The sequence below is a fragment of the Vidua macroura genome, chromosome 3 (genome assembly GCF_024509145.1).
Source record: "Vidua macroura isolate BioBank_ID:100142 chromosome 3, ASM2450914v1, whole genome shotgun sequence".
NCBI lineage: Eukaryota > Metazoa > Chordata > Aves > Passeriformes > Viduidae > Vidua > Vidua macroura.
This window is the reverse complement of record NC_071573.1, coordinates 44,294,327-44,307,828: the sequence shown is the minus strand read 5'-3', so window position 1 is coordinate 44,307,828 and position 13,502 is coordinate 44,294,327. Positions and strand designations below refer to the sequence as shown.

General features: G+C 35.9%; 1 protein-coding gene across 1 annotated transcript in view; it reads right to left on the bottom strand.

Moving 5' to 3' along the window:
- Positions 1 to 13,502, bottom strand: part of WDR27 (WD repeat domain 27) — a 91,503-nt gene that overhangs the window by 31,801 nt on the left and 46,200 nt on the right. Inside the window, exon 23 of the mRNA XM_053972410.1 lies at positions 10,242 to 10,340. Coding sequence (XP_053828385.1) covers positions 10,242 to 10,340 — 99 coding nt within the window. The remainder of the gene's footprint in view (positions 1 to 10,241; positions 10,341 to 13,502) is intronic.

Here is a 13,502-nt window from a genome sequence, read left to right as displayed (position 1 = left end):
GAAATGTGCTTTCCATAGGGGTCCATTGCTCATCCTGGGAAATATGCTATCAGCATATCAATAATTTTTCTTTTAACATTTTTACCAGTGAGGAACATTTTCATACTGATAGTAGATCTACTAATTTTCACCTTATCTATGAAGTTTCTGAACACTAAAATAAAATATCTCCAGCAAATTTCAACATTCTGAAAACCCCCTCTTTTTTTTTTTTTTCCAAATGCTTAAAATGAGAAGAAACCCAAAACACAAACAGACAAAACACTTAAAGATGAGTGAAAACAGAACTACATAATGGAAGATAGAGAAAAGGATGTTCCTTAAATCTTTAGATGATCCATGGAGTTTATATGTGAGAAAGCCATACTTGACAGACATATGTTACAACTCAGGAAACTTCCTATCCCCTAATTACAATGCAAGGTCTAGTCTTAACAAATACTGTTGAATTTATGGCCACGAGTTTTGAATATATACTGTGAGACCATAAAGGATTCTGTCTTGACTATAAACAAGGGGGGGGGAATCTATTTCTGCTGAATATACAGATTTATAATTTGAGATTTAAAACTATGCGCATTCTATCTGCTTTTGGCTACACTAATAAAAAGCATTTGCCAGAAATTTATTTTGGCATAACACTGAGAAACAAGAGTCATATGTCACTAGTCAGTTTTAAAGACCTGTGTTAGTAGAAGTTACACAACAAAGTAATTTTATTTTCCACTTGTTTCAAAATTTCATATTTAACTAAATTGCCAAATTTGAAAGTAAAGAAAACAATGTATTATAAATGCATTAATAAAACTCTTTTCTGTAATCTATGTGTAGAAATAAAAAAGGCAACTTTAAAAAAAAAAATTCCCAGCACTATTAATTCAATTTAGAATTTCACACTTTATCAGAAAAGTGCTTCTTTCATTATTTTTAAGTGCATTTTTAATGTGTCTAGGTATAATGGATATGGTATACATAGATGATAAATGTATACACCTTATGGGTAGAGCACAATTCCAGGTATTTCTTTAGGATTTAGCTATCCTATAATTTCTCAGTCTCCATCAGAGCTATTGCATTTCCCTTGAGCAAGTTAATTAATTTTCTAAATGGATGCTTGAGTTTCAACTTGTTAATAAGTAAAAGGCTTCACTTTGTCCCAAAAATTCTAGATAAAAAGATAGCCCTATCTTTAAGCATTTTTGATACAAAAATAATTCCTTCGCTTTAGAAAGACACAAGATAGAGACCTCATGAGAGCAAAGCCTATAGAGTCATGCCAAGAGAAAAATTGGCTCGTAAAATAATTTTTATCTTATATTAAGTTGTACTCAGTAATCCATAATAATTAATAAATAGATTTTAACACATTATTGGGATTCAGAAAAGACCACTAAATGATAAGATTTGACATGTCTGTATTAGCTGTAAGAAAACTTGAATAATCTGAAGACTGTGAGATAGTTTTAATTCTTGTGAGCATTGGCTCTGAAACAGATTCAGAAAGACAAAAGAAAATAAATAAAAACCTTGTTTCCACTTGTAATCTTTGTGACATGTCCTTGAAAGTAGTTTTGGAGTTGAAAACCCCAGGCATTTCAGGCAAATGATTGTCTCATCTTTAGTCAACTCATGGTGAGTACAGGAAATAGAATAAAATTAAATAATTATGTTATGTGATGCCTGGAGTTATGCCTTAGAAGCTCTGACCCAGTTTGAGGTGTCCACAGAGCAGCTATCTGCAGTGTGGGTCCCAGGCCCACCAAGGAAATGAGGTCACAAGTGGACACACCTACAGCATTGCTCAGACATGACTGCAGGGCCCAGGATGAGCTGAGGCACATCCCCTGGGTCCTTGGCAGGACGCTGTGTGGTTAGAGGCTCCAGAGAATGCCAGTCCCAGCCATAGGAGGCCTACATTCTCTGGATTCTGGCAGGAGCAGCCCTGCACAACTCATAAACTTGCATTTAGACAATGATCGTTGACCACATGGAAGAAGAGCATTGGGCCAATGGACCTTTGCTCTATTGAGCAGTGCTGCTCTCAAGGTCTCTTGTTTTAGCTTTTTTTCCACAGAAAACAGGTCAGGCATTTCCAAAACTGATTACAAGGAGAAAAAAAATCCACAGGGAAATTAACAGGTATTGGTATTGCTCACCTCAAAAACATTTGCAACCATTTAGTTCAGGAGCCCACCCTGCTTCAGACTGAGCACTTTGTCTTTGAGCCTTGCAAGTGTCAGAGATGCAGGGGTTTGATATCCCATGGAAACCCAGCTGAACTTGATGAACACAAACTTTAAAAAACTACACTTCCCACATGCTTTTTGCAAATTTGTTCAGTCCTTCAAATCATCATAAGACAATCCACAGCTCTCACACCCATCAAAAGGTTCATGCCTTTTTCCCACACAGCAACACAGCCAACATCTAGGCTGGAACATGATTAGCCATTCAGTTTCTTCTACTAACACAGGGCTGGGAAGAAATATGAGAGATTTCCTCAGCATGTACTGCTAGGAGATAGAAAATTCAATAAAATTCAAATTTAAATTTGAATTAGAAATTGAATTAGAATTAAATAGAATAAAACAGAATTAAAATGGAAGACACCTACAAGGATCATCTAAATCCAATTCCCTGATCATTTCAGGGCTGACCAAAAATTAAAGCATGATATTACAGCATGGGACATTGACCTGTTCCAGTGTTTCACCATCCTCTCTATAAAGAAATGTTTCATCACGTCAACTCTAAATCTCCTCTAATGGATGTTCTTTGAGCCATTCCCACACGTCCTGTCGCTGGACACTAGGGAAAGGAGATCAGCACCTCACTCTTCATGTTCCCTCCTCATGAAGCTGTAGAGAGCAATGAGGTCACTGCTCAGCCTCTTTTCTCCAAACTAGGCAAGCTCAAAGTCCTTAGCTGCTCCTCAAAGGGTTTGAAGACCTGCTATGATAGAGTGACTGCAATGGTCCACAAGGAAAAACTGACTGTTGTCCTCTACCTGGGCTTGTGTGAAGGCCTTTGAAAATGGCCCATATGACATCCTTATCTCACAACTTGAGAGACATGGATTTGAAGGGTGAATTTGAAGGTTGGATAAGGAATTGTCTGGATGCCAGCAGGTCAAGGAATGTGATTCTCCACCTTCACTCTGTTCTCAAGGAGACCTAACCTGGGATAATGCTACTAGCTCTTGGGTCCTCAGGACAAGGAAGATGTTGGAGTATGTCCACAAAATGATCAGAGGAGTGGAGCACCTCTCCTAAGACAAGCTGAGAGAGCTGGGGTTGTTCATCCTGGGGAAAAGGTGGCTCCAGGAAGATCTTATTGTGGTCTTTCAGCACTCAAAGTTTTTTATAGAAAAAGAGAGTGACCCTTTATACATTTAGATAGTGATAGGACATGGGGGGATGTTTTAAAATTAAATTTAATAATTAAAAGAAAGATTAAAATTAAGATTTTTAAAAATAAAAGAAATATTTAGGTTAGATGTTTGGAAGAAATACTTTGTTCAGAAAGTAGTGAAGCAATGGCACAGGTTGGCCAGGAAGGCTATGGATGCCCCATCCCTGGAAGGGTTAAAGGCCAAGTTGGATGGGGCCCTAAGCAATCTGATCTTATGGGTGGCAACCCTGTCCATGGCAGAGTGATTGGAAATAGATTGTATTGAATGTTGGTCATTCATTGCTTGGTCACAGAAGAAAAAGGCAGTGGCAGAGTCAGTGTGATTCTCAGTCAGATGTTAGCAGAGGAGCAGAAATGAGGGCATTAAACATTGGGATAAGTCCCAGATTTTTGTTTATTTCTGGTGTGGTATGATATGGCATGGCAGGATATATCAGCAGGGAAGTTACCTATTTCTTTCAAGAAATGTTCTTACATTAGCAAATAACTAGCTGGATAGAATACACCTACAGTTCTGTAAAAAAAAAAAACAAACATGTCACAGGGTCTCAGCAACTATAATATTCCAGACAGAAGCATTGTGAATGATTTATGAAAAAGCATAGATTAATCAATCCCTACAGGTGACAAAAATCAGCATTTTAATGCTCGTATTACCATAATTTTTAAATATTTCAAACACCACTCTTCAGGAGCACAGCAGCTAGGAATAGTGGTGATTGCAGATGTTGAATATTTCTATGAGATAAGAGAAAGGGGCAGAGGATCCCCTTATCAACATGTACTTTTCCCTGCCTACCCCACCACACAGCACCGCCCTGAAAGCAAGAAGACAAAGCAAAAGTCCCCCCAGCTGCCAGCTCAGCTCACAGGGAAAACTTGTTAGGGAGCGCAGAATAAAGCACTTCTGACACTGCTGTACTTTAAGAAGAGGACTGGAAGAAGAGGGACACAAAAGGCAGCTTTAAAGAATTTCTGCTTCGCAACTTTCTCCCTTTATGCTGAACACAGTTCAGATACAGCCAGGAGCTGGGCCAAGATATTTGGTGTGGCTATATCATACTCCATCAGTCAGCTGGAATCATTTTATGTTGCTATTTTAATTTAAGACAGAACTTGAGTCTGTTTTTCTTTTCATATTTAATCTGTTAGCTAAGACTTAGCTTTCTCTTTTCCAAAAGCTCATGTAGAATGCAGCTTATTCCACACTTCATTTTGGTTGTACTTCACCGAAATATATTTTAATGGCTGAACTCTGATTTGTTATACATCCACTATACGTCTGTAACATGACTGCCAATTAATTGGGCTTTAAATTTCTCAAAGACTATGTAAGAAGGGAGAATCTTCATGGAATGCAAATGCCTGAATTTTAATTGAAATGGAGGAAGAAGCTTTGTACCTGTTCTACATGAAAAGCCTGGAAACTTTAGAACTGGAACTTCCCACAGAATGGTTTCTAGTATCAGCAAATGTTCAACTGCATTCTATGAATGCTATCTGTTGAGCGAGTTAAATGAAACACTTTTCAAGAAAGAGAAATAAGATACCTTGACAGCTTTCTAAAGTGCTACATAAGAGAATTAAATTGTAAATTCTATTTCTCTATAAAAAATGTAGCTGAACAAACTCCTAACCATTAGTCCTTTAGTTCTTCCTGTTTGGCAAATCTTCACTTCAGCTCCTCTGGATGGAGGAGGAGACTGTATTCAAAGAACACTTCACAAAATACTTTTCTACATGCCTCTTCATGGAGCATGAAAAGCAGATGCTCACTTGCTTATACCTTTCAATATTGTATTATTGGCTCTTACAAGACAGTTATACAGTGTGTGAAGGGAACAAGTGAGGTTTATCTCATCTGGAAGCTTCCCTTTATTTCCTTTGAAAAGATGGGGTTTTTTCTGAGACACTGAACACACCAATTTTCAGAACTGTTAAGAGCAACCTCTGGTTCTCAGCAGCTCTGAAAACCAGGTCACAGGCATCTCACTTTTCCTATCTCTTTCAGAAACAAGGCTTAACTAGAAATTCAGAAACTATAATTCTTAACCTTGCAGCTTCCATCTCTTACTTAGGGCTTTCGTTCCCTCCCTCTAGGCACTCTGTTAATCTCTCCAACACCATCACTTCACTCCATACATATGTTCTTTTCCTCCAGTTCTTAGTCTCCACCATTCTCTCTTCACTCTCTATCTGACAGTTTCCAAGAAGATGTCTGTTCCCCAGATTATCCCTATGACCTACAGTTAGTGCCTCTCCTTCCCACTCCCAACCAATCCTCTCTCTTTCCAGCCCACAGGGAAGCCCGTCTAGATATTTGGTAAACAAAACTCACACTGAATAGCAGAGTAACCAATTGTTCCCTACCAGCCCTTTCAGCCTAGCAGTGCCATTTAATAAAGTATCTACCCTTGTAAGAAGTACCATAAAGATTTTATGACAAATATGCTATGAATTCAGATGCTTGCCTCTGCAAGAATATTTATCTACAATCATGTAGTGTACAGCTGTTTTTTGCTGGCAACACATTTAAAATGCATGGAGTATTCAATGATTAAACTGAATTACATTGTTCTTTTTAGCTTATAGAAGGCTCTTCCTTTCTCTTTTAAAATCTGCCATCCTTCTTCATATGTTTTTCATATTTACTTGCAAGGATTTTTTGTTATAATTTTTTGCATTAAACAACATCAACTCATATTTTAATATATTGATACACAATATTATTGAAGTTTGTTAGAAACTGTAAATGAAATTATCTTTCTGCTAAAAAGAGCAACATACATGTTCAGTGATGAACTCAATTTTGAATTCCCAGGGATTGGAATACATTCAGTAGGACTATCCGCTGTGTCACCCTAGTAGCCTAGTTATCCACAGGCTCCACCACCCTTGAAGCAGGAGAGTGGAACAGCCCAAAACTCTACGTTCTTTTCTGTCAAAGCAGTTTTTAAGATGGCAAGGGCCAAGATCTGCAAACATAACTACTGGCTTAAAGGCAGCAGCAAAACAAGATGCTGTAGGAAACCAAGCCCATTTTGAGAGTCTCCCAAAGGTGGGTAGAGTTGAAGATCTTCTTTTCCCCCAAGATACTTAGACTGACTCTTCTCTGCTTTGACTCAATTTCTAAATCCATTTAACTGTTGAAAGTCTGAAAGTTAAACAGTTATGCATTTCTCCAAACCAGAAGACTATCTCAAGATTTTTAACGTGTGGTAGGCTTGTATACTACACAGTCGTATCAGTGAATGACTGCTAATATTTTTTTTAAAGCAGCATCTTACATTAAAAAAACCCCAAAGTTTAATTCATGTTACAATGATTTGTTTGCTCAACAATACTCCAGGTGCTGTTAGCTTTTGAGGAGCTCTTTTTACCCCAGTTTCTACCTCTCTTAAGTCTTAGAGTCTTACAGAATAAGAAAGGGCACATGCAGCTGCCTTGAACGGCTTTATACAAGTATCTTGGAACCATTTACAAGTTGATCGGTAACAACCCATGAAAGATTAGGGCAAATTGCATTAACTGCTGTCCCTTCTTTTTTTTAATAATACCACCATAATAAATTTGTACATTTGAGGATGAAAAAGAGAAGGGTATTGAACATGATGGTGAATAAAAATAAAATATTGATAAAATTTAATCAGACTGATACCTCAATAGTTTGAATAGAAAATTAAACTGGTATGTTTGTTAAATTTAGGAAATTTCCACTCCCTATCTTCATTCACTTCACTGAGATTAACCAAATGTGAGTACACAGATTGGAGTAATAGTTCAAGACAAGGACAGAAATACATTCATCCTCAGAAAAGGTCTGCAGGAGACTCTATTTTTTTTTTTTTTTTTATTGCAACTGCCTCCTTTGGCTGAATGTTGATAAAGGAAATATCTTCTTACCAGACATAAACTACAGTACAGTCTTTGGCAAAGACAGTCTTCCTGCAAAGACTGCATTTCTCCTAAACTGTATAAGGAACATTCAACAAAAAAGGTTTGTGAAATAAGCAGAGACTTTAAGAACTGGTATCATGACACATGAGAACATACTGGCTCCTCTTTTAATAGGAAGAACATTAAATAGTCTCTCTCTTTCTCGGTCATGTCTGATTTGTCCCTCAATTTCAATCATACTCTGTATCAGAAGGTTCTCAGCCAGGCCAGATGACCGACTGCATTGCAGGATCAGCTCATCAAAAGCATGAAACTACCTCTCATTGTATCAATAGGGTGCTAGCAATGCACACGGATTTCAAAGTCATGATTCTGTCACAAAAAAATAACTTCCATGACAGCATATACCAATATTCAACTTCACAAAACCAGCAGATGAGAATCGTGTCCTCATTTATTTTTATCCTGCTTCAAAAACACAGAGATTATTTATTGTTTCCATATTTGGAAGATAAGACTCACCCCTTTTTTAACTTAGAATTACTCAAATGTGTTATAGTTAATAACTACAGTTATTATAGTTAAACGTTGCAATAACCCTTAATGTATATTCTCTAAAATTGATTGAAATGCTATTAATGGTTTTGGTAAAATAAACATTCTTCCCTACTTAAGCTTTGAAAAATGAGCGAAAACCAGAAAGTGACAATAAGGAGCTAAAACTGAGAAATCATCTTGAAAATTAAAATAAATGCAAATTTTCTAACTTATTTCCCTTCTCCAGCTTTCATAGCAATCATTTCATAAATTATCACAGAATACCATATGATGAAAGCAAAATGCCCCCTATAATAATATCATATCCATCCAGTTTTTCCCTCTTTTCTGGAAGAACACTTATGCAAGTGAGAATTATAAGAATGGTTGGAATAAGCTACCTCATGGACAGGTGCTGGGCAAGCAACAATTGAACTGGAGCACTGACAGAACACCACACTTTTGGCTGGATGTTTCCACAGCAAAAAACTTAGCTATAACATCTGAATTTCACTCATCAGCCACTTTCTTATTTTCACCCATTTCTCTTTCTCATGCCAGTGTTTCCCTTTGAATGCAATGGGGCTTTATGCAGTGGCTGTTCAGAACCCAATATAAATCTTAATTGCATTCATTCAAACATTGGATGAAACAAGAATAGAGTAAATTTTAAATCCCTAACCAGTAGTAGAAATGGGTACAAAAATTTTCCAGTATTGGAAACTCTGACTGCCTAATACAAAGTCTTTCTTTCAAGGTATGGGATTATTCTTTTCTGATTAATTTATGGTTTTCTTCTTTTCTACTCTACAAGCTTATAATTTCATGGCTTAGCAGCTTATCCTGGTGCCTTGGAATGTAATTTCATGCTATATTCTACTTTGGAAAGCCCAGGTCAGTTTTGGGGGGTTTTTTTGTTTCGTTTTTGTTTCTGTAACTCCCCCAAAAATAATTACTTAGAAAGCATTTTGGAGTGCATATCATGCAGAATTATTTAGTAAATCAAATTTACATTTTATCTGTAAATTTGCATCAGTTTTACACATTCCTTGCTTTTTAGTAATGTGTTTCTCATAAAACCGTCTTTCAAATCTTTCCCCCAACAGTATCTATGGAGAGAGTGATCAGCTGGTTCAAGACCACAGGCCTTGTTTCTCAGGAAAGAGCTCTTCAAGAAAAGGATTTGTGGCTCTTGAACTTCAGATTTGGCTCTACCTCTAATACTTAACTGACTGTGTTATGTTTGATAAAATTTAGTATTAAAGGGTTTGTGCCCCAAGGCACTCTCATACCAGTCTGGCTTGGAGCCACAGCCAAAGTTTATTTTAAACCATTTGTAGATTCTGTCCCCTTAATTAACAACTGATTTTCCTGAACTTAATTATTTCCAAGTCTTGATTCATGCTACTACTGCAATTGAGCCTCTAGACTTTTGACAATTGAACTCTAATCAGATGTTTTCCACCAAAATGCATTCCAGCAGCTGGACCACAGATCAAAATTTTGCAAGGCTACAGTCAGTTCTATTCTTACAGTATATCTTTTTTGCAAAAATATGTTCAGGGCAAAAAAATTAATAAACCATACCATTTGATTGAATATAACATTGCTAAATCCAAAGACCAGAAATACATCATGTTCACCCTAAGACAGCAATCAACAATTTCTCAGTTCAAATAATATATACATAGGGAATAAAACTTCCAGAAATTCTAAAATCACAGAAGTGCTAACATCTATATTTACAAATGGAAGGAGATATATAAATGTTAACAATATTCCTACAAGTAAAAGAATTTTATTTACTCCTTAAGTATCTTTAATAGCAACTAGTATAATCAGTGGTGATGACGCAGTGAAGTAAACAGAAGCTACTGTCCACTCTTATATAAATATATATAGTGGCCATTGTTGTGTATTTAAAGTAAGGAAAAAAAAGTAGAAAGTATAAAGCTTCAATGCAAATTCAATACATGAAAACAAAGAAGGTAAATCCATAAGATTAAAAACAGCATACAAAGAATTCACTTGATAAACTAGCTGCAGGGAAGCTTGGGTGTCAAAATAAAATTTAGAAAACAAACCTCTTTATATATTGCTGCACTACAATTAAAGCATAACACAGAGATGTGATGCTGTTAGTGTAGTACAATGATCACTAAACAAATAGAAGTTGTTACTGTATAATGTCTAACTTCTTTGAAGTATTTTTCACCTATAGATATCTAAAAGGCTCAAAGCACAACAGTAATAGTTTTTCAAAATATTGTGATAAATCTATTTCAATAGCTATTCTGACACAGCATAATTAAAATAATGTTGCTTTTAAAATCTTTCAGGCCTTTGAGTTATTTTACATGTTTTCATTACAAAGAGAAAAAATAGCAGTGGCTTACCTGTGGAGATGAGGGATTAAAACTAACATTGATTACAGATTCTGTGTGTCTCCCCAGTTTACATAAAAAAGTGCTTGAACGCATTTCATACACGTAAGCCTAAAAAACAATGAGTTGATATTTTCAGTATTAAAAAAATAACCACATTCTTGAAGCATTAAATTATAGTGTAGGAACACTAAATATACAGCCTACAAAGAAGTTAGAAAATTTTAATCATTGGAGTTATCTAACTTAGAAAGGTATTAGATTTCACTTTAAAGAAAGGATTTAAATTCCAAAGAACATCATTTCAAATATATTTTTCAAGGGTAATTTTTTTACCTGCTTCTTGAAGTACACCTAAAGTTTAGTTATTTACAGGGGAAAGAGTGCATTTTTCTTTCTAATTTTTTTTTTTATTTGAGTTAATTTAAGCATTTACTAAATTATCCCAAATTATAGAAATCAATTCTAAGATAGTGATGACTGTCATATCTGTTTAGCTCTTGTATTGCCCAGGGCGTATCCTTGGAAGGCCTTTTTATAAATACCTATTTTATTCCTTTAATTCTGTCTAGCCTCTATTCCAGGTCAGCTTCTTTAGGCCTCAGTTCCCTCTAATGGAAGGAGGAACAAAGTAGAGGCAAAGTCAATGACAGCAAGAATCAAGAATACAAAATGCTCTGATTCACAAAGAAACATGCTACATCTTTTAATCAAGAGAACATCCCACAGAGAGGCATGGTTAGTGAAGCTGAAATTTTTCCATCATAATCCAGTAGCTTAGAGAACTTTGCCAGAATTTTCCAGTAAAAATTAGTTTTCCATTCCAGGTCCTCAGTTTAATTTGGGAAGGACCGTGTTCATTTTTGGCTTAATCTTTATGTGCCTGTTCCACTCTGTAAAATAGATGTGATAATATTTCATTATTAAAAAAAAAAAAAAACCTCTAAAATTTGTTAAACCCAGGTATTCTGGTAATTTATTCTATTCCACACAGTTTCTAAATCAACCATTTGGCTCATACCTTTCTTTCAAAAATGCTGTGAAGCAGTTGTGCAGCTTAATTATAATCTAGCAAGAGTGTATTTGGTGCTGTTGTCACACTTCTCAGCCTAAAAAGTATTCAAACCCTTACCTCCCACCTTTCAAGAGATGATTCTTAGCCTTGACCTAGAGATTAGGCTGGGATGCAGCACTTTTCCAAATTGTCGCAGATTCATTGGATCAGAGGAAAGTCATAGCTAACCACTGAAGCATTGGAGAACATGGGAAAGACCAGATATGGGAAAGCCCTTTCCTCTGACCTTTACCACAAAGACTCTATGCTCCTGTTGAACAGCTGCTAGGCAAAACACACAGAACATGGCAGGGAACACAACATGCCCATTGCATGTCACTCTTAATAACCTATCCTAATGGAACTACTACTAAATGTCTTTCCAATACCATATTCTTAGCCCTGTAAATCCTAAATATTTAGGTGTTTGTTATGGCTCAACAGAAAAAGGGTCAAAGTCTCTAGCTACATGCAAGAATAGTTTATTGCGCTGTGGCAGCTATCATCTCTTCCAATAACTGAAAGGAAAAGTAATAGTAATTTTCTGAGCAATTTTGACATGCAAGACAATAAAATCTGATTAAAAGAAAAACATCATCACATAAAAGTGGATAAAACCAGCTTCTGTTTAAGTAGCTTTAACCATAGATATTTAAACTAGCCCATGACAGTCTGAATTCTGAGAATAAATGTTAACTTGGTTAAAGATTGAAAGTACATTTATTTTAAACTTCAAAAGTTTAAAAACAAAACACAACATAACCTCTAAAGAGAATTGTACTTTAACAGAACTAACACTCATAAGAAGAGGAATAATTCCAGTATAAACATTCTTCTGCTATAGTCGGCCATCATTTTAGTTTTGCTGTATTTTCTGATGTCATCCTAATGGTTTTTCTATTCTATACTTACTAGATTTTAGTATAGTCTTCTCTACAGAAAAAAAGAAAAAAACAGAAACTGAATTATAAATGATACCATTAACATTAGCCACAGAAGAATAAAAAAGCTTGAAAATATTAAATCAATGACAGAGGAAGAACAGATTTTCAGCAAACCAAAAGTAATGAAAAAGAAAACAAAACAGTCTAGGAAGCACTCAGCAATACCCAAAATGCATATGTACTTATAATGTTTTAGACTTCAGCCAAAGTCAACCCCCTTTTTTTATATTAAGATGAATTTTGTCGAATAAAAATACTGATTCAGTAGATATTGGTATTTCCTTTCCAATTCTTGCTGAGGGTCAGCCAAAAATAAAAAATAATTTACCAATAGCTTTCAAAGAAGTTTCCTGGACCCATAACCACATACTTACTTGTATTTCCTTTAACTAGACATTTGAAGAACTTTTGGAGTAGTCAGTTTTCAGTAACCCAGACTGTGACAGTGTATTTAGCACCTTACAAGTATACACAAGCTTCTGCTTTCTTCCCTAGACTTGTACCAAGAGATAGGGAAGAAGGGCAAAGGCCCTTCCTTGAGTGGAGGAATTTCTATCCAAATGGAAAATTACTTAATTCTACTGCATTGGTAGACAGAGTGTGCTAGATAAATAGACACTTTATCTGCAGAGTTTCACTGTAAATTCTTTCCTCTGTTTTCTCACTCTCTAACTTCAAAGGAAACTTATTCCCATCTGTTCCCATTGCCCCCTAGTCCAACCCATGGCCATAAACATTTGTGTCAAACTACTTACACTCCTACAGCCTCATGGGATAGGAAAGAGAAGGAAGTAAATCATAAACACTTGACTAATAACAGAAGAATTCTCCTTGTTATCAGCTTTTGCACAGGGATCAGAAAAGCAACACCAGTTTCAAGGAAAACCTTTTGCTGCTGCTGTGGCTTTAAGCTGAAGCATGTATTTTACAAACAGATCACAGGAAAAGAACACAATTAACAAGCAAACAGAAAGACATTGAAAGATACCTAATTTGGCCTTAAACAAATAGAGATGTTTTCCTCACATGTTTTACATGGATTGGCCAATGTCATCACTTTTCAGTGACTATTTTTCCTAATATTTCAAATGAGCTACAGAAGACAGAAATGTTAGAGGGATAGAGTCCCTTGGTAATCTAACAAGTTTTTATAAAAGATATCTGCAGTTATTAATAAGGCATTATTGGCCATTTGCTTCCATCAGCGCCATCAAACTTGATGCATAATCCCGCAGTACATGATATAAGCGTTTGACTTGCACTGCATCATTCCCT